A 19998-nucleotide genomic window follows, 5' to 3' on the forward strand; every position below is an offset into this window, starting at 1 on the left:
GCTGGCAGGAGCGGGCAGGGCAGGCATGGGCTCCGGTGAAACAACACAAGTGGATGTTGGAAGTCTGAGCTGAGGAGAGGCCTGGCGGGGTGGGACACAGGGCTTCTCAAGCCTTGCTGCTGCCTACCTTCTGACAGGTCTCCAGGAACTCGTCGATGGTCACCACCCCATCCTGATTCCGGTCCATTTTCTGCAACTCAAGCCATGCCCTCAGTGAGGCTGGGTCCCACTGGGGCTGGTCCCTGCCCCAGGCCTGAGGACATGGCAGTGGGTGGGTGGGTGGGTGGTATCCATCCACCCCAGCCCGTCCCCTCGGTCCCCTCCCTGGGATCCAGGCCACATCAAGTGCCCTTTCCAACCACCTCCACCGCCAACCACTCTGGTGTCTCCCCAGTCTGCCCCCAACCTCAGCCACCTCCCAGCAGCTTTCCCGAGCTCACACCTCCCAGAATGCACCCCCATGCTCATGGACCCCCTCATCTCCCTGACGGGCAGCTAGGGAAGTGAAGCAGTTGAGGGCCCTCAGGAAGTGGGAGATGGAGCCTCAGTCCCCCTAGTCCCCATGGACAGAGAGCAGTGACCCCAGCCCCCTCCCCTCGAAGAGAAGTCCCTGGTGGAGATGGGGCGGCCGGGGGTGGGAGCTCTTGAGAGGCACAGGAACGCTGGCCGGGGGTGTCGGCTAACTCGGAATCCATGAGCCCAACTGCTCTGAGATGAGGTTCAGCAGATGGGGGGCAAAGGGATGGTTTTAATTCATTCAGCCAGCCAGATGGCGGAAGGAAGCTGCACCTCCCGTGGGAGCAGGAAGGCTCACAGGAGGGGAGCAGCAGGCCCTGAGAGCAGAAGCCCTTTCCTTACTCTTCTGGCGGCCCCTTCCCTGTGCACTCACCTGGAAGAACCTCTCCACGTGCTCCAGGGGCGCGTCCTCTCGCAGAATAGGGTAGGTATGGCGGCCCATCATGTCATAGATGGACTTCATGATGGCCAGCATCTCCTGCAGGGGAGTGAGGGGAGGGAGGAGGGGCTGGCGTGAGCCTGGCTGCCAGGTGGGTGAGCCGGCAAGGCTGTGCAAGCCAAAGAGAGAGATAGGCTCACCCCTATCCAGTCCACCCAGTGCAAGCTTCTGACTCTCCAGGGCATCTGGAGATAGGTTTTTATGTGCAAGCTCTAGAATTTGACACTATATGAAAAGCAACTATTTCATGTACAAAAAGAGTGTTCCAGCCAAACACTCTTTTTTGTATATGAAATACTTCTTTTTTTGGTATAGGAATAGCAACCATTTCCTACACACACACAAGAGTGTTTGGGCCAAACAAAACTGGACTGTGGGCCAGTTGACACCCTACCTTAAGGGACCACACTGCCCTCCCTCGATTGCTGGGAGCCAAGGCCAGCTCCCCCTCTGCTGCCTCCAGCTTCTCCACTCGGGTCTCCCACATGACCTCGCCATAAGAAACAGCGATCGGGGACCTTGTTAAGGGGATGGAGACGTGTGGTGAGGGGCACACAAGCTCCACACTCTGCACACCCAAGTATGAAGGCCCGAGAGCCCGGGAGAGGAGGAGGAGGAGAGCTCCTGGCCACTGTCCCCTCCGAGGATGGGCTGGGTGCTCCGTCTTTGGACACAGAGGGGAGCCGGGAAACAAGGGCAGTGAGAGAGAGGAGGAGAGAGGTTAGGGGTGTGGAGCAGCGAAGCGGGCAGACAGGCTACCCTCAGCTCCCCAGACACCCCATACCTCTTTGGTGATATAGCCATCCTTGTTAATGTCGTAGAGGTTAAAGGCCCACTTGAGTTTCTCATGGACGGTTCCTCGCAGCAGGATGGAGAGACCAATCACAAAGTCCTGTGGAGAAAGGGTGGGGGGGGCGGTGACAACCTAGTGCCCAGATTCTATTTCCAGTTTGCCGTGTGGCTTCCACTAATTGCACATCTGTATAGCTGAGGCGCCTCCATCACAGACCGGGTAAATGGTGCCCATCAGGTGACTACAATGTGAGTGTGTGTGTGTGCGTGTGTGCACGTGTGCGCGCGTGCATGTGTGTGGTGGGGATGGCATGGTGGCTGGTATTGATCGTCTCAAATAAAAGACATTCAAATATGTGATCTTTTTTGTGTGTGTGTGAAGCTTTGAGATCTTAGTTCCCTGACCAGGTATCAAACTCAGGCCCTCGGCACTGAAAGCGTGGAGTTCTAACCACTGGGGCACCAGGGAATTCCTAGACGTTTGCTGTATAAGACCCATTTAATGCATTGCCACTGTCAGAGAAGGCCTGAGGGTGCTCCTTTCATGAAGAGGGTGCTCTGTTCACTATCAAGTGTCTGCATGCCAAAGAGCTTAAGAAACTACCCCTTAAAGACGAAACCAACAGCTCTGGGGTCCTGCTGTACCTGTGCACAGTCACGTCTGAGATGGGACAGATGCGACAAGATATGAACGTTCAAATGGCTTTTCTGTGAAAACTTCAACTGTTTTGTTAGAACATTTGGTGGAAAGCAATTCTTTCCTGTCACTTCCAGAAGGTTTGAAGATTAAGCCCTTCCTGCCCCACGGGGTCTCCCAGGCTGCTCCGAAAGAAGGGAGCTGAGAGGGGCTGTCTTGAAGGTGGGAAGTGGGGGATAGCAGACTGTGAAGGGCCAGACTGACAGGGCCCTGCTCCAAGGGGCTTGGTCCCCACTCAAATTTTAATGTGTACTTTTTGGCTGCACCACCTGCCTTGTGGGATCTTAATTTCCCCAACCAGGGATCAAATCTGGGCCCTAGCAGTGGAAGTGTCAAGCCTTAACCACTGGACCAACAGGGAAGTCCCTCATTCAAATTTTAGATTTTCTGGATCAGAGGAAATCTGTATCATGAGAAAGAAAGACTAAGGAAAACTGAGAAAAGCAGTTTTGAAGAAACAAAAATCATTCCAGGACCAAAAAAAAAAAATTCACAGAAACCATTAGATTCAGAGATTAGAAATCTGGCATCCTTACAATAAGAATGGCTTCCTTGGTGGCTCAGTGGTAAAGAATCCGCCTGCAACGCAGGAGATGCGGGTTTGATCCCTGTGTCGGGAAGACCCCCTGTAGGAGGAAATGGCAACCCACTCCAGTAAAGAAGCCTGGTGGGCTACAATCCATGGGGTCTCAAAAGAGTTGGACATGACTTAGCGACTAATAACAAGAACAACGATAAGAATAGGATGCTATTAAAAAGGAATACTTGATGTCAACTACAAATTGGCACTTGCCATCCATCTTTATAAGGATTAAATCATGTGCTGCTACAGCTGCTGACTTTCAACACCCTGTGAAAGGAGTTCAGGGTGGAGAGCAGGAATGAGGCACTCTGTGCTCAGGGGGAAAAAAACTGGCAGGACAGGTCTTCAGACAGTTAGGTATATTTTCAGGAGCCAATTTTATGAGTCTGACTCTAGTATCTCCTTATGTCTAGAAAAGCTCTAAAATGCTTCATGGTGATGACTGCTCCTTGTGATTAGCAGAAAGTGAAAGTGTTAGTTACTTAGTCATGTCTGATTGTTTGCAGCCCCAAGGACTATAGCCTGCCAGGCTCCTCTGTCCATGGGATTTCCCAGGCAAGAATACTGGAGTGGGTAGCCATTCCCTTCTCCAGGGATATTTCCAAGCCAGGGATAGAACCTGGGTCTCCTGCATTGCAGGCAGATTCTTTACCATCTGAGCCACCAGGGAAGCCCGTGACTATCAGAAACCTTCAGCAAAAAATATGTGCTTGATTGCATGTACTCCCCCTTCACCAAAATCACATATATACTGACCTACACCAGAAACATCAACAACCTCAGATATGAAGACTATACCACTCTAATGGCAGAAAGTGAAGAGAAACTAAAGAGCCTCTTGATGAGGATGAAGCAGGAGAGTGAAAGAGCCGGCTTAAGACTGAATCATTTTTAAAAATTAAGATCATGGCATCTGGCCCCATTACTGCATGACAAATAGGGGGGGAAGGTGAAAGTAGTGACATATTTCCTCTTCTTGGGCTCCAAAATCACTGTGACTGCAGCCATGAAATCAGAAGATGATTGCTTCTTAGCAGGAAAGTGATGACAAACATAGACAGTGTGTTGAAAAGCAGAGACATTACTCTGTCGATAAAGGTCAGTATAGTCAAGGCTATGGTCTTCCCAGTCGTCACATACAGTTGTGAGAGCTAGACCGTAAAGAAAGCAGAACGCCAAAGAATCAATGCTTTTGAACTGTGGGGCTGGAGAAGACTTCTGAAAGTCCCTTGGGCAGCAAGGACATCAAACCAGTCAATCTTAAGGGAGATTAACCCTGAATGTTCACTGGAAGGACTGATGCTGAAGCTGAAACTCCAGTGTTTTAGTCATCTGATTCGAACAGACAACTCTTTGGAAAAGTCCCTGATGCTGGAAAAGATCGAGAGCAGAAGGAGAAGAGAGCATCAGAGGATGAGATGGCTGGACGGCATCACTGATGCAATGAACACGAACTTGGGCAAATTCCAGGAGATGGTGAGGGACAGGGAGGCCTGGCGTGCTGCAGTCCATGGGGTCACAAAGAGTCGGACACTGGGCGACTGAACAACATCTCCTACCTCTTTGGAGCGGTTTTTCAGAGTTGTCTGAAATGCTGCTTCCCTGGCTATAGTCCTCATTTTTGTCCCCAAATGAAACTTAACTCACAACTCTCAGGTTGTAGTTCTTTTTTATGAGAAGCACATGACTCAGTGCCTGCCAATGCAGGAGATGTGTGTTCGAGCCCTGGGTTGGGAAGATACCCAGGTGAAGGAAATGGCAACCCACTCCAGTATTCTTGCCTGGAGAATTCCATGGACAGGGGAGCCTGGTGGGCTACAGTCCATGGGGTTGCCAAGAGTCAGATATGACTTGGTAACTTAAGAACAACTCAGATTGTGTGTTTTTTGTTGTTGTTGTTGTTAAGTTGGCACTGGGAACAAGAAAGAGCTCTTGGGGATTAAAAATGAGAAAACAAAATGACAGACTCAGAAGAAGGGTTCGAAAAGCACATGGAATCTTCCATCAAGCAGCCTGAAAAGGCCAAACTGGAAAAGAGAAGATAAAAGCAGATAACGAGTGGTCCACTCCAGAGGGACTGAAACTTGACCAGCAGGAGTTCCAGGAAGAGGCTGAGGAAATGGAGGGGGCGTGTCCAAGAGGGGATGAAGGGGAAGGCTGCGACTGTTCAGGTCCTGCCAAGGACCTAACAATGAGGGGAAACAGCCAAAGGTGTGGCTGGAATATCACAAGCCATTTCAGAAAATGGGTGCAATGACAGGATCCTATGAACTATGGCCCAAGAGAGAAAAACAAAACCAAACAGAAACAACAACGATCACAAAACCAGCTCCTGTGCACAGGGTCAGGAATCAGCAGGAAACAGCTTCTGTCGGAACTCTGATTGCACACAACAGGTCAAACAAGAGAGCACAGAATGACCTCCCTGGTGGTCCAGAGGTTACGTCTCCGCCCTGCAATGCTGGGGACACAGGTTCGATCCATGGCCAGGGAACTAGGATCCTATATGCTGCAGGGCAACTAAGCGTGTGTGCCACAACGGAAGATCCCACATGCCCACAACTGAGACCTGACGGGCCGAATAAATAAATTTAAAAAACAAACAAACAAAAAGAGGGAGGACAGAACAAAGGTACTTGCAGGTGTCTAAAGGCTCAGAAATGACCTCCCATGTAGTCTTTTGTAGGAAATTCCTGGAAGATATGCTTTTGAAAGGAGCTTCTCTGGTGGCTCAGTGGTAAAGAATCTGCCTGCAATCCAGGAGAAGAGGGTTTGATCAGGAAAATCCCCTGGAGGAGGGCATGGCAACTCACTCCAGTATTCTGGCCTGGGAAATCCCATGGACAGAGGAGCCTGATGGGCTACAGTCCATGGGGTCACAGTCGTGCTTCAGACACTACTGAAGCAAATGAGCACAGCACCTCATGTGCTTTTGCAGAGAAAGTAAAGCAAGGAAGAAGATGAAGGAGTCCAGAACCAGGAGACCCAGTCCAGGAGAGAGGGGAAGAGGTCCACAAAGGATGATCAGCACCACGATGATGGAGCTGGTCAGAGGCTAGGGAGATGTTCATTGAGACGACTAGAAAAGAGTCAAGGGTGAATTACTGGTAAGGTCACAGTTCAGTTCAGTCGCTCAACCATGTCCGACTTTTTGCGACCCCATGGACACCAGGCTTCCCTGTCTATCACCAATTCCCGTGATGGTTTGAGCTTGCTCAAACTCACATCCATTGAGTCGGTGATGCCAGACACCAAACAAATGACTGTTAACTGTAGGCAAAAGAAAAATCTGTGCAGGCAAGGGAAACGTAATCACAATTCACTGACAGGCTCAGCTGGGGAACAAATTCACGTCAGGAGAAAACCAAGAGTGCTGATCCAATCTGAATTCCATAGTTCTGGAAAGCCAGGGGGCAGGCAAGGTGTGTGTGTGTGGGAGACCCAGCTCCTCACTTGTGCAGAGCCAAGGGACAGCGTCTAAACTGGGCAGTTGAGAAGCAGCAATAAAAGGATACTATTAGGCAACAAGGAGACAAATAGGGACAGTCGGCTAAAACAAAGGAGGTGTGTTTGCGGGTGGTAATTGCTGTTTTTTCAAAGCATACCTTGTAAGTCTACTAGAGCCTTTAAGTCTTGTGTGTGTATAAGTGAAGAAAATGAAGATACAGGAAAGGAGAAATAGTGTTATATTTCTTTCATTTTTCTGAGATTTAGATACATATATTTAAATAATATATACATACTTTGATATTATTTTGGTCCACTGAGTATACATATTTTAACAAAAGATAAGAAATCTGGGCTTCATTGGTAGCTCAATGGTAAAGAATCCACTTGCCAGTGCGACAGACTCAGGTTCAATCCCTGGTCCAGGAAGATCCACAGGCCAAGCAGCAGCTAAGCCGGTGCACCCAACTACTGAGCCTGCGCTCTAGAGCCCGGGAGCCGCAGCCACCGAGCCCGCGCCCTAGGGCCCAGGAGCCGCCGCTACTGAGCCCCTTTGCAACCATTGCGGAAGCCCGGGAGCCTAGAGCCCGTGCTCTGAAACAAGCGAAGGTGCTACGATAAGAAGCCCATGGACCGCAGTTACAGAGTGTCCCCTGCTCGCCACAGCTAGAGAAAAGTCTGTGCAGCAGTGAAGACCCAGCACAGCCAAAAAAAAAAAATCTATGTAATCCCATTAAGCACACATAAGATTAGGGTATACGTACTACATCAAAAGTTGATGTTTATAAGTTATAGTTATTTAGTACTTTCCAGAGTGTTCTTTTAATTAAAAAATATTTTAAAACCATTTCAAACATCAGTTCATTTTCCCAGTGCAAGAGAAGGTTGTTCAAGTCAACTTTGTTGTTGTTGTTCAGTCTCTAAGTCATGTTCGACTCTTTTCAACCCCAAGAACTGCAGGACGCCAGGCTTCCCTGTCCTTCACTACCTCCTGGAATATTGCTCAAACTCTCGTCCATTGAGTCGGTGATGCCATCCAGCCATCTCATCCTCTGTTGCCCCCTTCTCCTCTTGCCCTCAATTTTTCTCAGCATCAGGGTCTTTTCCAAGGAGTCAGCTCTTTGCATAAGGTGGCCAAAGTATTGGAGCTTCAGCTTCAGCTTCAGCATCAGTCCTTCCAATGAACGTTTGGGGTTGATTCCCTTTAGGATTGACTGGTTTGATCTCCTTGCAGTCCAAGGGACTCTCAAGTGTTTCCAGCACCAGAGTTCCAAAGCATCAATTTTTCAGTGCTCAGCCTTCTTTATGGTCCAACTCTCACATCTGCACATGACTACTGGAAAAACCATAGCTTTGACTATATGGACCTTTGTCCACAAAGTGATTTCTCTGCTTTTTAAGATGCTGTCTAGGTTTGTCATAGCTACCATATCAATAAACTCTAGTTAACATGTGTCTTATCTCAAGAATATACAAAAAGGATTTGAATTGTTGTAAATATTAATAAGCAGATCTGACTTTCTGGTTTGTTTTGTTTTAAAATATTCATATATTTATTTTTATTTTTGGCTACATTGGGTCTTAGTTGCCCCACAGCATGTGAGATCTTAGTTTCCTGACCAAGGATCGAACCCACGTCTCCTGCATTGGAAGGTGGATTCTTAACCACTGGACCACCAAGGAAGCCCCCTGACTTTCTATTTTCAGGGCACATTGAGAGGTTTGGTCTGAGGCAACGAATTGGGCTGAGTGTCCCCCCACCCCACCCCCTCCAGATCCTTCCTGACCACAGGGGTCCCCACTGTGGTGCATCCAGGATTAGGCCCTGCCCAGTGGAAAGTCCCTGAGAGGTATACCCCAAAAAGGCTTCTGAGAGCAGAACTCTGATATCAAGATCCTGAAGGTAAACAAGCTCCCCTGGAAGGAACCTGAGGAATTAATTTCATGCCAGAGATGCACAACCTCTGGGAAGGTGCATAGCAGAAGGCGATCAGCACCAGCACCCCCAACTCAGCTACTACAGTACCTCCCCAACAAAAATCCACCATCGACCACTTCAAAGGGACCACAGTGAGAGCAGGGACCACAGGAGCTTGACAGAGACCTTCCTGACACCCAGTACTGTGCAAGGGCCTTGCTAAGCGGTCTGGTCCTCCGACTCCTGAACAACAGAAGCCATCATCAAAGCCCTGCTTGGGTGTGTCACACAACTGCTTCTGGCACTTCACTCTCAGGAGCCTCAGGTGCCTCTCACAGGACACACAAGAACCTGGTCACGGTGGAGGCTGGGCTGGGACCAGGGAGAACAGTGAATTTTCCCTGTTGACTCCTTTGGACCGATTGTAATTTTACCATGTGTAGGCAGAACTGAAAACAGAAAAGCTGAAAACACTGTAGGTTCACAGGCACACTACAAGTGTGGTCCAGGGAGGTGGGGCCCCTGTGGCCACAGAGCTGGCGATGCCCTTGGGCCGCCCCGCCCAGGCCAGATGTCAGTGAGCCGGGCTGGATGTGAGCATAAAGGGAAGCTGAGCAGAGTCTCGGGTTATTACCCTGGCCGGTCCAGGGGCTTTCTCTCTCACTTTCTGGTCAGCTGCCCTTGGCCTTGGAAGCTGAGCTGGGTGGTTATCGATTAAGCCCGGCTCTCAGCAAGGTTTTCCTCTCCAAAGAGGTTTCAGCTTTTTGCCTGTAGCTATTTTTAGGGGCCTGGGCTCCGCGGTTGGGGCCTCTCTCAAATGATGCCGTGTGGCTGGTTGTCGGTGGAGCCCACGTGCTGCCTGCTCAGAGCTCAGGCAGGGCCCTCCTGGGGGCAGGTGGCTGCTTTCCCAACGGTGGGGAGCACGAGGCTGGCTCACATTGTGGCTGGGACGACCCCCAAGCCTGTTCAGGCAGGGATGCTCTGCCTGTTTGGGGGCAAAGGGGTAAATTCTGGGCACCGACCTCTAGTTAACCTTGCTCCCTTTTCAAATGCAAATTTCCATTGGGTCACTACCGCTTCAGTGCACCTTGGCTTGGCAGGGCTAGAAGGAAAGGCTGAGAATAGGATGGCAAGACAGCAAACTTGAATTACCCTGACTTCAATCAGGCCCAGGGCCAGCCACACGGAGTCCATGTATTCCCTGGGTGACACACTGGACCGCTGACACCAGGGTCACATCTGAGCCTCTGGATGGCCCTGAGGGGGTGGTACCACGTCCGGGAGATGCAGGAGCCGGGGATGCGGGAGGGGTCGACAGGGACCTACCTCAAAGCGGATCGCCCCGTTCCCATCGGCGTCGAAGGCGTTGAAGAGGAAGTGTGCGTAGGTGGTGGCGTCTAGGGAGACCAAGGGCGAGGCTGGGAGTGTCCAGGCTGCCAGGCCGCCCAGGCCCCAACCCCATGCTGCTCCACTGGGCATTTCCACTGTGTCCTGGGCTGGAGTCCCCCCTTCCTACTGGATGCAGGCAGCACCAGGCAAGGAATGGTGGGGAGGATATAGGGGGCTGAGGGTCCCCTCCCTATAAAAGGGAAGCCCACACTCTGCAGGGCAGCCACAGGGAAGTGGGGACTTCGGGAGGAGCCATGGGCCTTGGACTCACCTCCCTGAGGGAAGAACTGTGAGTAAATGAGTTTGAACGTGTCTTCGTCCACCAGGCCTGTGGGGCACTCCTGCAGTAGGAAGGGACTCCTCTCAGTGACCCCAGCCACCCTGCCCTGCACCCCGACTCCAGGGGGCCTGGCCTCTCTCTTCCCTCTGGCCGATGCCTGCTGTGCAAGGCACTGCTGGGTTCCCCCAGCCCCAGGCAGGGGAAAGCCCAATGGAGTGGGCGTCATGGGAGGGGTAGGTGGGAGGGGGTGGCAGGACCCCTCATGCTAAGTTGGTCTGTCCACATGTTCCTCTATTACGCCAGTACTGAGACACACATAAAGGTAGTGCCTTCAGAACATTGATTCTGGGCCCTGGCCCTCCCTCCAAGACAGCTGTCCCACAAAACATGAGCCCCATAAAGACCCTGGGGTATGCACTGTGCCATGGGGAATTTCCAGAAGCTGTGCCAGCACCCTGGAGCCAGGAACAGGAGAGCCGGGGGATCACGGCCAACCCTGGGGGTGGGGGATGTGGGGCACTCACGTTCTTGAAGCCCCTGTAGAGGCTCTGCAGCTCCTTCTTGGTGAACTTGGTCTGTGCCTGCAACTGGTCAAGCCCCTCTGGCTGGTGGCGCACTGCGGACAGCTCCAGCTCACTGTCGCTGCTATCTGGAGGGGAACACAGACCCAGGAGGGTGGAACATATGGCCCCGCCCCCATCTCTCTCCAGTGTGGGTGCCAGGCTCTGGGTGGAAGTAAGGGGTGGGGAGACCCTCCTTGTGTGACGGCTGCCCAGGCTGTGCACTGCACAAATGGACCGGGTTGCAGCTTAACAGCACACTCAGTTGTGGCTCCTGGTCTCTCTGCTGCCCTGCTCCTCACACAAAACAGGCCCTCCCTGCTGGGCTCACCTGGAGCATGCCAGGTGAGCATGCCAAAATTCTCATATGGATGAGAATCCATATGGTGGGATGGGGGTGGGAGGTGGGAGTGAGTCTTGTACTAGAAAGGCACTAAACAAGGGGAGATGGAAAGGAAAAAGAGAGAAGACAAGTTACAGGGCACCTCGACCTTTAAGACCCAATTCCTGGACCACCTCTTCCATGCAGCCCTCCCTGATTTCCCCCAGGAATAGGAAGGGCACCCCTCTTGGCTCATCACACTGCTGTTTGGCTGCATTTGTTGTTGGGCTTAATTCACATTTGAGTAGAAAGTCAAATTTCACGTTCTCTGGCCGTAGGGTAGGGGCCAGATCTTTTATTTAATCACAACACATCAAAATGGACAGCAGGGTCACACAGACACAGATTAGAAAGAAGAAACCCAAACTATCCCTATTTACAGATGACATAATTATCCATGTAGATAGTTTCAAAGAACATACAAAAAAATCCTCTAATAAATGAGCTTAGCAAGGTTACAGGATACCAAGTCAATACAAAATCAATCACAGTTCTATAGAAAACCTGTATGCAGCAACAAAGACCCAGTGTAGCCCAAAATAAATAAATATATAATTTCAAAAACTGGTCCATATTAAAAAAATCAGTTACATTTCTATTGATCAACAATGTACCACTGGAAACCAAAATTCTAAAAACTTGTTATATTAATTACAATCACCCATCCCATAAGTGAAGTAGGGAAAATAGATTAAAATATTAAAAAATATAAATAATGAAATATAAAATATAAAATGATAATAATAAAGAATAAAAATGATAATATAAAATGTAAAAATGAATGAGGGGTTCGGGAAGGGGAACACATGTAAACCCATGGCTGATTCTTGTCAATGTATGGCAAAAACTATTACAATATTGTAAAGTAATTAGCCCCCAAGTAAAATAAATAAATTTATAAAAAAAAAAAATAAATAAATAAAATCAAAAAAAAAAAAAATGAATAGGTAAAACAATCTAACAAAACATGCACATAATCTGTATATTGAAAACTACAAAATGCCAATAAAAGAAATCACAGAAGATTTAAATAAGTAATGAGACACACTGTGTTCATGGATTGAAAGACTCAGCATTATAAAGATGTCAGTTATCTTCAAAATGATTTACAGATTTAACATAATTCCAGTAAAAACCCCAGGACAGTTTTTTTGTTGTAGATATAGACACACTGATTCTAAAACTTATGTGGAAAGGCAAAATAAATAGATTAGATAAAAGAAAAAAGTGGTAGAAATCAGTCTATCTGATTTCAAGACATTATACCACTATAATAATCAAGAATGTGTGGTGTTGGAGAAAGGACAGACACAGATCAGTGAAGCGAAACAGAGAACCCAGAAATACATCCACATAAATATGACTGAGATGGTTTTTCACAAATGTGCAAAAGCAATTCAATGGAAAAAGTTTAATTTTTTTCAACAAAGGGTGCTAGAAAAATTGGACATCCATGTACTCAAAAAATGAACTTGGACCTAAACCTTATTTCTTATACAAAAATTAACTCAAAATGGAGCATAGATTTAAAAGTCAGATGTAAAACTATAAAAGTTTTAGAAAAAAAAATAGGAGAAAGTCTTTATGGCCTGGATTTAGGCAAAGAGTTCTTAGACATGGCACCAATAGAATGACTTATAAAAGAAAACATTGAAAAAGTGTACGTCTTAATAAGAAAAGTTTTGCTCTGTAAGAGACATTGTTAAATAGAAAGGGAAACTACAGATCTGCAAATCAAACTTCTAACAAAGGATGTTCAGAATATATAAAGAACTCTCCAAATTTATCAATAAGAAAAAGTACAACTCAAATTAATATTAATAAATGGGTAAAAAAAACCCTGATCAAACACTTCACCATAGAGGATATACAGATGGCAAATAAGCATGAGAAAGATGTTTAACACCATATTCAATTAAAGAAATACAAATTAAAGCCACGATGAAACACCACTGTACACCAGTAAGAATCATGTGCTAAGTCGCTTCAGTTGTGCGACTGTGGCCCCCCAGGCTCCTCTGCCCATGGGCTTCTCCAGACAAGAACACTGGAGTAGTTGCCTTGCCCTCCTCCAGGGCATCTTCCTGACCTGGGAAGGAACCCTCTTGTGCCTCCTGCATTGGCAGGCAGGTTCTTTCACTGAAAATACAGAAAACAAAACTCCATTGACCCTACTTTCCTCTGAAGCTGTTGCTTTTTTCTCTCCTTTAACTTACTGTCTACTTCCTCTTCTCTTAGTCTCCCTTGATCTTACGTCTATGGGGCCTGTGCCCCGCCACTCCAAGCAAACTGCTTTTCTTAGATCACCAGTGATCTCCATATTGCTAATCCAGTGATCAGTACAGTCATCTTGACTCCTCATCATACCAGGACAACACAAGAATGAAAAGTATAGTGACAACATGGATGAACTTTGAGGATATTATGCTAAGCGAAGAAGTCTAGAAAGACTAATACTGTATGATCTCAGTTACATGTGGAACCTAAAGAAGCCACACTCACAGAAACTGAGAGTAGGCTGGTGGCTGCCAGGAAACAGGGTAGAGGGTGGTGAGACATTGGTCAAAGGGTACCAGCTTCCAAGTATAAGACGAGTAAGTTCTGGGGAATCTAAGCTACAGTGGTGACTACAGTTAGCAATACTGTGCTGTACCCTCGAAAGTTGCTAAGGGATAGATCTTTTAAAATTATTTTTTAAATTAAGTAATTAACTATTGGCTGCATTGAGTCTTAGTTTCCGTGTGGGCTCCAGAGCTCATGGGCTTCAGTAGTTGCAATGCATAGACTTAGTTGTTCCAAAAGGCATGTGAGATCTTAGTTCCCCGACCAGGGATCGAACCTGTGTCCCCTGCATTGCAAGGTGGATTCTTAACCACTGGGGAGCAGATCTCCAATGTTCTCACCACCACCACAATAACAAAAAAACGGTAATTATGTGAGGTGATGGATGCATCAGTTAACTTTATTGTGGGTGATCTTTACACAAGCTTACACAATGTTAGGTGCAATGGCAACCCACTCCAGTACTCTTGCCTGGAAAATTCCATGGATGGAGGAGCCTGGTAGGCTGCGGTCCATGGGATCACTAGGAGTCGGACACGACTGAGCGACTTCCCTTTCACTGTTCACTTTCATGCATTGGAGAAGGAAATGGTAACCCACTCCAGTGTTCTTGCCTGGAGAATCCCAGGGACGGGGGAGCCTGGTGAGCTGCTGTCTATGGGGTCGCACAGAGTCGGACACGACTGAAGCGACTTAGCAGCAACAGCAATAGCTGGAAAAACAAACAAATGAACAAAAAGAAAATTATGTGCCCATTTCACTTTTGAACATAGATGCAAAATCTTAAACCACATGTTAGGTAACTTAACGCAACTGAATTAAAAAAAAAAAAAAATGTACGCCAGGATGAAAAAGGTTTTATCTGTAAGAGAGTAAGGAGAGAAAATCATACTAAAATCCTAATACAGAAAAAGCATTTGATAAACATCCACATCTATTTATAATCAAAATAAACAAGCAAAACTCTTAGCTAACTAGGAACTTTATAAGGGAACTTTATAAACTTGATGCAGCTTATATTTGTAAAACAAATATTTGTTTACAGAAAATATTAGGTTTAATGGCAAAGGCTCACACACATTTTCTTTATGATTTGGGACAACCCAAGGTTGGCCACAGTTACCACTAATTGATGTCTGGCCAATACTCTAAGGAAATTTTGAAAAAGGAAAAAAACAAACAAAAAACCCCCAAACAGTGTAAGAGTTGGGAAGTGTAAGATAAAATTAACACTATTTATAGATGACATGGTCCCTACAGGGACCAAAAGAATCAATATACATGAGAGTTCAGTATAGGCTGCCAGATGTGAGATTAATTTATGAAAATCAATAGCAATTTTCTACACCAGTAATAACCACCTAGAAAATACAATAAAAATAACATTTGTAATAGAAATAAAAACTAAAAACTATCGAAGTATTAACCAAAACTCAAAGAACCTTTATAAAGAAAGATAATCTGAATAAATAAGACATTTCGTCTTAGATATGATTATAACATTATAAAGGTGTTATATCTCCTGTGATAAATTATAAATTCAACACCATCTCAATCAAAAATCCAGTTGGATTTTTGAGGACTTTGATAAATTTACTCTGAAATGTATAATAAAGAATTTAAAAATCCATAAGAGCCTAGAAAGGAAGAGTAAAGAGAGAGTTTTCCCTATTATATACTAAAACATTTATAATCACTGTAATAAAAATTGTGTGCTTGGTAGAAGAATAGACAAACACAGCAACAAACAGACCAGAGAGCTCAAAACGAGGCTGAGGTATAGCAGGACCTTCCCAGAAGCTTTGGGGAAAGGCCAGTTGTTTAGTATAATAGACGGTGTTAGGAAAACTGACTCATCATATAAAGAAAATAAATCATAAATATAAAGAAAATAAATCATCATATACAGAAAATAAATGCCATGTGCAAAAGCAAGCTCCAGATTAACTAAAGATAAAACGTGAAAAGTGAGCTCTAGAGTTAAAATAAAATGTAGGGGTTTCCTGGTGGTCCAGTGGTGAAGAATCTGCCTGCCAATGCAGGGGACATGTGTTTGATCCCTGTTCTGGGAAGATCCCACATACTGCATGCCACGGAGCAACGAAGCCTGAGTGCCACAACTACTGAGCCAAAGCTCTAGAGCCCGCAAGTTGCAACTAGAGAGTAGCCCTTGCTTGCTGCAACTAGAGAAGCCCGCTTCCAGCAAGAAAGACCTAGTGCAGCCAAAAATAAATAAATAAATAAATAAATAAAATTTTAAAATAAATAAATAAAAATAAAATGTAAAACAGTATCTTGCCAACCTAAAGGTGGGGGAAGATTTCTTAAAACTTCAAACCAGAAACGATAAAAATAGAGGAACTCCATCATATCAAAGGACTTCTGTTCAACAAAGGGCATCATGACCAGTGAGGGATGCTGGACACAATGGAAGGAGAGAGCAGGCAATATTTACAGCTGATGAAAGAAGAATGTCTAGAATTGATAAACATCAGAAAAGGAAACCAGAGAAATGAATAAGTACATGAAAGATGGCACAACCTCCTCAACAAACAGGAAATGCAGATTACGATGAGAAGACCACACCTTCTGATTGACAAGAAACAATAATAATGAAATAAGAAGAGTCACAGGAGAGGACATAGATCAATGGTCATTTTTAAACATGCTGGTGACTGTGTTTATTGGTACAACCACTGTGGAAAACCACTTGCATTTTCACATCTGCATACCTTAGAAAAGGCAACCCACTCCAGTAATCTTGCCTGGAGAATCCCCTGGACAGATGAGCCTGGCGGGCTACAGTTCATGGGGTCGCGAAGAGTCGGGCATGGCTGAGCACCCACAACAAACCTTAGGGCACAGTAATCCTCCCTGGGGTATACATGCCAAAGAAAATTATTGCCTAGGGGTTCCTGGAGGACTCCACAGTAATGATAGCCTGAATCAACCAAACGTCCGTGGACAACAGAGCAGATAAATAGATTGTGCCCCCACCGGAGGAAATGTTACACTGCAGTGAAAATGAATGACCTATAACACAGAGCAATGTGAGTGAGTCTTAGAAACAGTGTAGCTGAAAAAAACATGATTCTTTTTTTTTTTTGGTATAAAATTCAAAACCAAGGGAAATTCCCTCGTGGTCCAGTAGTTAGGACTCCATGTTTCCACTGCAAAGGGCATGGGTTTGATCCCTGGTTGGGGAACTAAGATCCCACATGCCATGCAGTGCAGCCAAAGAACAAGAAAAAATTCAAGAGTAAACAAACAATATATTCACAAGGAGACATAAGAGATAACATTATGAATAAGAACAAAATTAGGAATGACAAATGCTGGTAGCAACTTCTACAGGTGGGAGAAGAAAGGAACTCAGAGAGGCAGGCTAGTGATGCTCTAGCTCTAGGGGGAGAATGGGCTCACTAGTGGTCATTATGTTATTCTTGGTAACTCACATATTGAATATATATATCCATCCTTACATATGCATTTATGTGTTATGTTAATGTTCTTGGTTGCTCAGTCATGTCTGACTCTTTGTGACCCATGGACTGTAGCCCGCCAGGTTCCTCTGTCCATAGGATTTCACAGGCAAGAATACTGGAGGGGGTTGCCGTGCCCTCCTCTGGAGGGTATTCCTGACCGAGGGATTGAACCCGAGTCTCCTGGGTCTCCTGCATTGCAGATGGATTCTTTACCCGCCAAGTCATCGGGGAAACCCATAATGCATTTAGTACAGGTTAATTAAAATATTTAAAAGTAATTAGAGTCCCCAGAGCAAGAGAGGGGAGAGGGAGAGAGAGAAAACACCTTTGGTTGGGATGAACCACTGGTGACTTGGAAAATAAGCACAGCAATCCCAGGAGAAATGGTTAAAGGATATACACAGGAAATTGGCAGATAAGGAAACAGAAAAAGCTAATAAACATGCACATAGGTGTTCAAAATCATGAGTATGAAAAAACGTATCTGAGAACGATGAGAAAAAAAAAAGTTTCACCCCATGAACCTGCAAAATCAGCAAGTTCCTTACAGAGTCAAGCCTCAGCCAGGAGATGTGGGCTAACTTCTCCCCGAGCTCTGGACTCACCTGCCTGCTTACCACCTGCAAGTGGAAATCCAGGAGGTCCTCAGATAGCCCAAACCCAAACTGAGCTCCTAATCTTCCCCTGCAACCCCACTCCACCCACACAGCCTTCCCGGGCTCAGCTGATGGCAACTCCACCCTGTGGATGCTCTCACCAAAAGCCTGGGCATAGACCTTCCTCCCAGCCCCCAGCCCCCACGCAAACCCTGCCAGCGCTCCCCTCAACCTACACTCGCCTCTGAGCCCCCCTTCCACCTCCGCTGGCCCTCCCCCCACAACCGGTCCGGCTCCGTCATCTCTCCTGCCTTGTCTTCCTGCTTCTGCCCTGCATCCTGATGGTCTAATTTCCAAATAGGGCTGGAGGAAGCTGCTGAAAACATATTCTCAGGTCCCCCTCTGTGCAACAGCCTCCCCCAGGCTCTGAGTATAAACACAGAAGTCTGTAAATGGCCAATAACTGTGCTCCCTGTCCCCCCAGCTCTGACCTCATCTCCCGGGTCCCTCCCTTCACCGCTCCCTGGATTCAGCCATGCTGCCCCTCTAGCCGCTCAACCCCACCAGGCACACTCCTCCATTGCTGTCCTCTCTGGCTTGAATGCTCTTCCTCGGAATCCACACTTCCTGCTTTCCTCTGCTTGACTGTTACCTCCTCCAGGGTGTCATGCACCCCACCACTCCTGTCTTCCCTCGTCTCTGTTTTACTTTCTTCATTTGGCCATGACTTTCTGGCATATACACATTTCTCTGTTTACTGGTGTGATGGACAGAATTTTGTCTCTTTCCACAACTCATATATTTTGGTTTTGTTTTAATTGCACTATTGTTGCGTGCATGCATGTCTGACTCTTTGCAACCCTATGACTGCAGCCCTCCAGGCTCCCTTGTCCATTAGATTTTCCAGGCAAGAACATTGTGGGTTGCCATTTCCTACTTCAGGGGATCTTCCCGACCCAGGGATCAAATCCCAGTCTCCTATGTTCCCTGCATTGGAAGGCAGATTCTTTACTGCTGAGCCACTCTGGAAGCCCAGTTTTTTAAAAAATAACTTATTAATTTTTGGCTGTGCTGGGTCTTCAACGCTGTTCCCCTCAGCAGCAATGAAGTTGGGGTAAGGGGAGCTACTCTCTAGGTGGGGTGTGCAGGCTACAGCAGTCACAGCACACAGGTCCAATAGTTGCAGTTCCTGGGCTCTAAAGCACAGGCTCAATAGTTGTGGTGCATGGACTTAGTTGCTCCCAGGCATGTGGGATCTTCCCCTGACCAGGGATTGAACTGGCATCTCCTGCACTGACAGGCGGATTCTTTATCAATGAGCCACCAGGGAAGCACTTCACCCTCCACCCACAACTCATGTTGAAGCCCTAACCCCCAGTGTGATAAGGTCTTTAGGAGGTAATTAAGGTTACATGAAATCCTAATAAAGGTGGGGTCCTACTGCAAAAGGATTTGGTGACCTTATAAAAGGATGAAGAGTGATTTCCTTTCCAAAAGGAAGAGAAGGAAAAGCCATGTGAGGACACAGCAAGAAGGTGACCATCTACGTGCCAAGAAGAGAGGTCTCACCAGAAACCAGTTCTGCCGGCACCTTGATTGGGGACTTCCAGCCTCCAGAATTGTGGGAAAATACATTTCTGTTGTTTAAGGTCCCTGGTCTGTGATATTCTATTAGGGCTTCCCTGGTGGTTCAGATGGTAAAGAATCCACCTGCAATTCAAGAGACGTGGAATTGATCCCTGGGTCAGGAAGATCCCCTGGAGGAGGACATGGCAACTCACTCTAGTACTCTTGCCTGGAGAATCCCATGGACAGAGGAGCCTGGCGGGCTACAGTCCATGTTATGGCAGCCCAAGGAGAACAAGCTAATTGGCCCTCCTGTCTGCTCACAGCTCACCCAGTCTGGAACAGGGCCCCCATGCAGTGTGAGAGGTGCCCTGTAACACATGCTGGGTCAGATCCCTCATAGCTATGTTTTCTTGGGTGGGTTCATGAATTACTGACTGGGATGTCAACTTTTTTTTTTTTTAATTTGGCTATGCTAGGTCTTAGCTGCAGCATGTGGGATGCTCTAGTCGTGACACATGGGATCTAGCTCCCCGACCCGGGGTCAAACCTGGGCCCCCTGCATTGGGAAGCAAGAAGTCTTAGCCACTGGACCACCAGGGAAGTCCCTTGGGTGTCAATTTTAATGTCTCCAGGCTGGGCCTATCTCTTGAAGCAACATTCCCTGTTGCTTACACCTGTTGGGCAGGGGATGGGTGAGGAATCAGAGAGAAGCGATATTCCAAGAATTAGGTGCAATGACAGCAGGGTCAAAGGGCACCCCAGGGAGGGGGTCCAGGGTCTGCC

General features: G+C 47.0%; 1 protein-coding gene across 3 annotated transcripts in view; it reads right to left on the reverse strand.

Moving 5' to 3' along the window:
- Positions 1-19998, reverse strand: part of KCNIP3 (potassium voltage-gated channel interacting protein 3) — a 79652-nt gene that overhangs the window by 2549 nt on the left and 57105 nt on the right. For all 3 annotated transcript variants that reach the window (XM_081484772.1, XM_081484774.1, XM_081484773.1), the window contains 6 exons: positions 10586-10710; positions 10053-10122; positions 9719-9789; positions 1740-1847; positions 890-994; positions 128-190 (listed from right to left, as the gene is read on the reverse strand). In XM_081484772.1, coding sequence (XP_081340898.1) covers positions 128-190; positions 890-994; positions 1740-1847; positions 9719-9789; positions 10053-10122; positions 10586-10710 — 542 coding nt within the window. The remainder of the gene's footprint in view (positions 1-127; positions 191-889; positions 995-1739; positions 1848-9718; positions 9790-10052; positions 10123-10585; positions 10711-19998) is intronic.

Source organism: Giraffa tippelskirchi, chromosome 4 (genome assembly GCF_054371585.1).
Source record: "Giraffa tippelskirchi isolate mGirTip1 chromosome 4, T2T-mGirTip1v1.2.pri, whole genome shotgun sequence".
Lineage (NCBI taxonomy): Eukaryota > Metazoa > Chordata > Mammalia > Artiodactyla > Giraffidae > Giraffa > Giraffa tippelskirchi.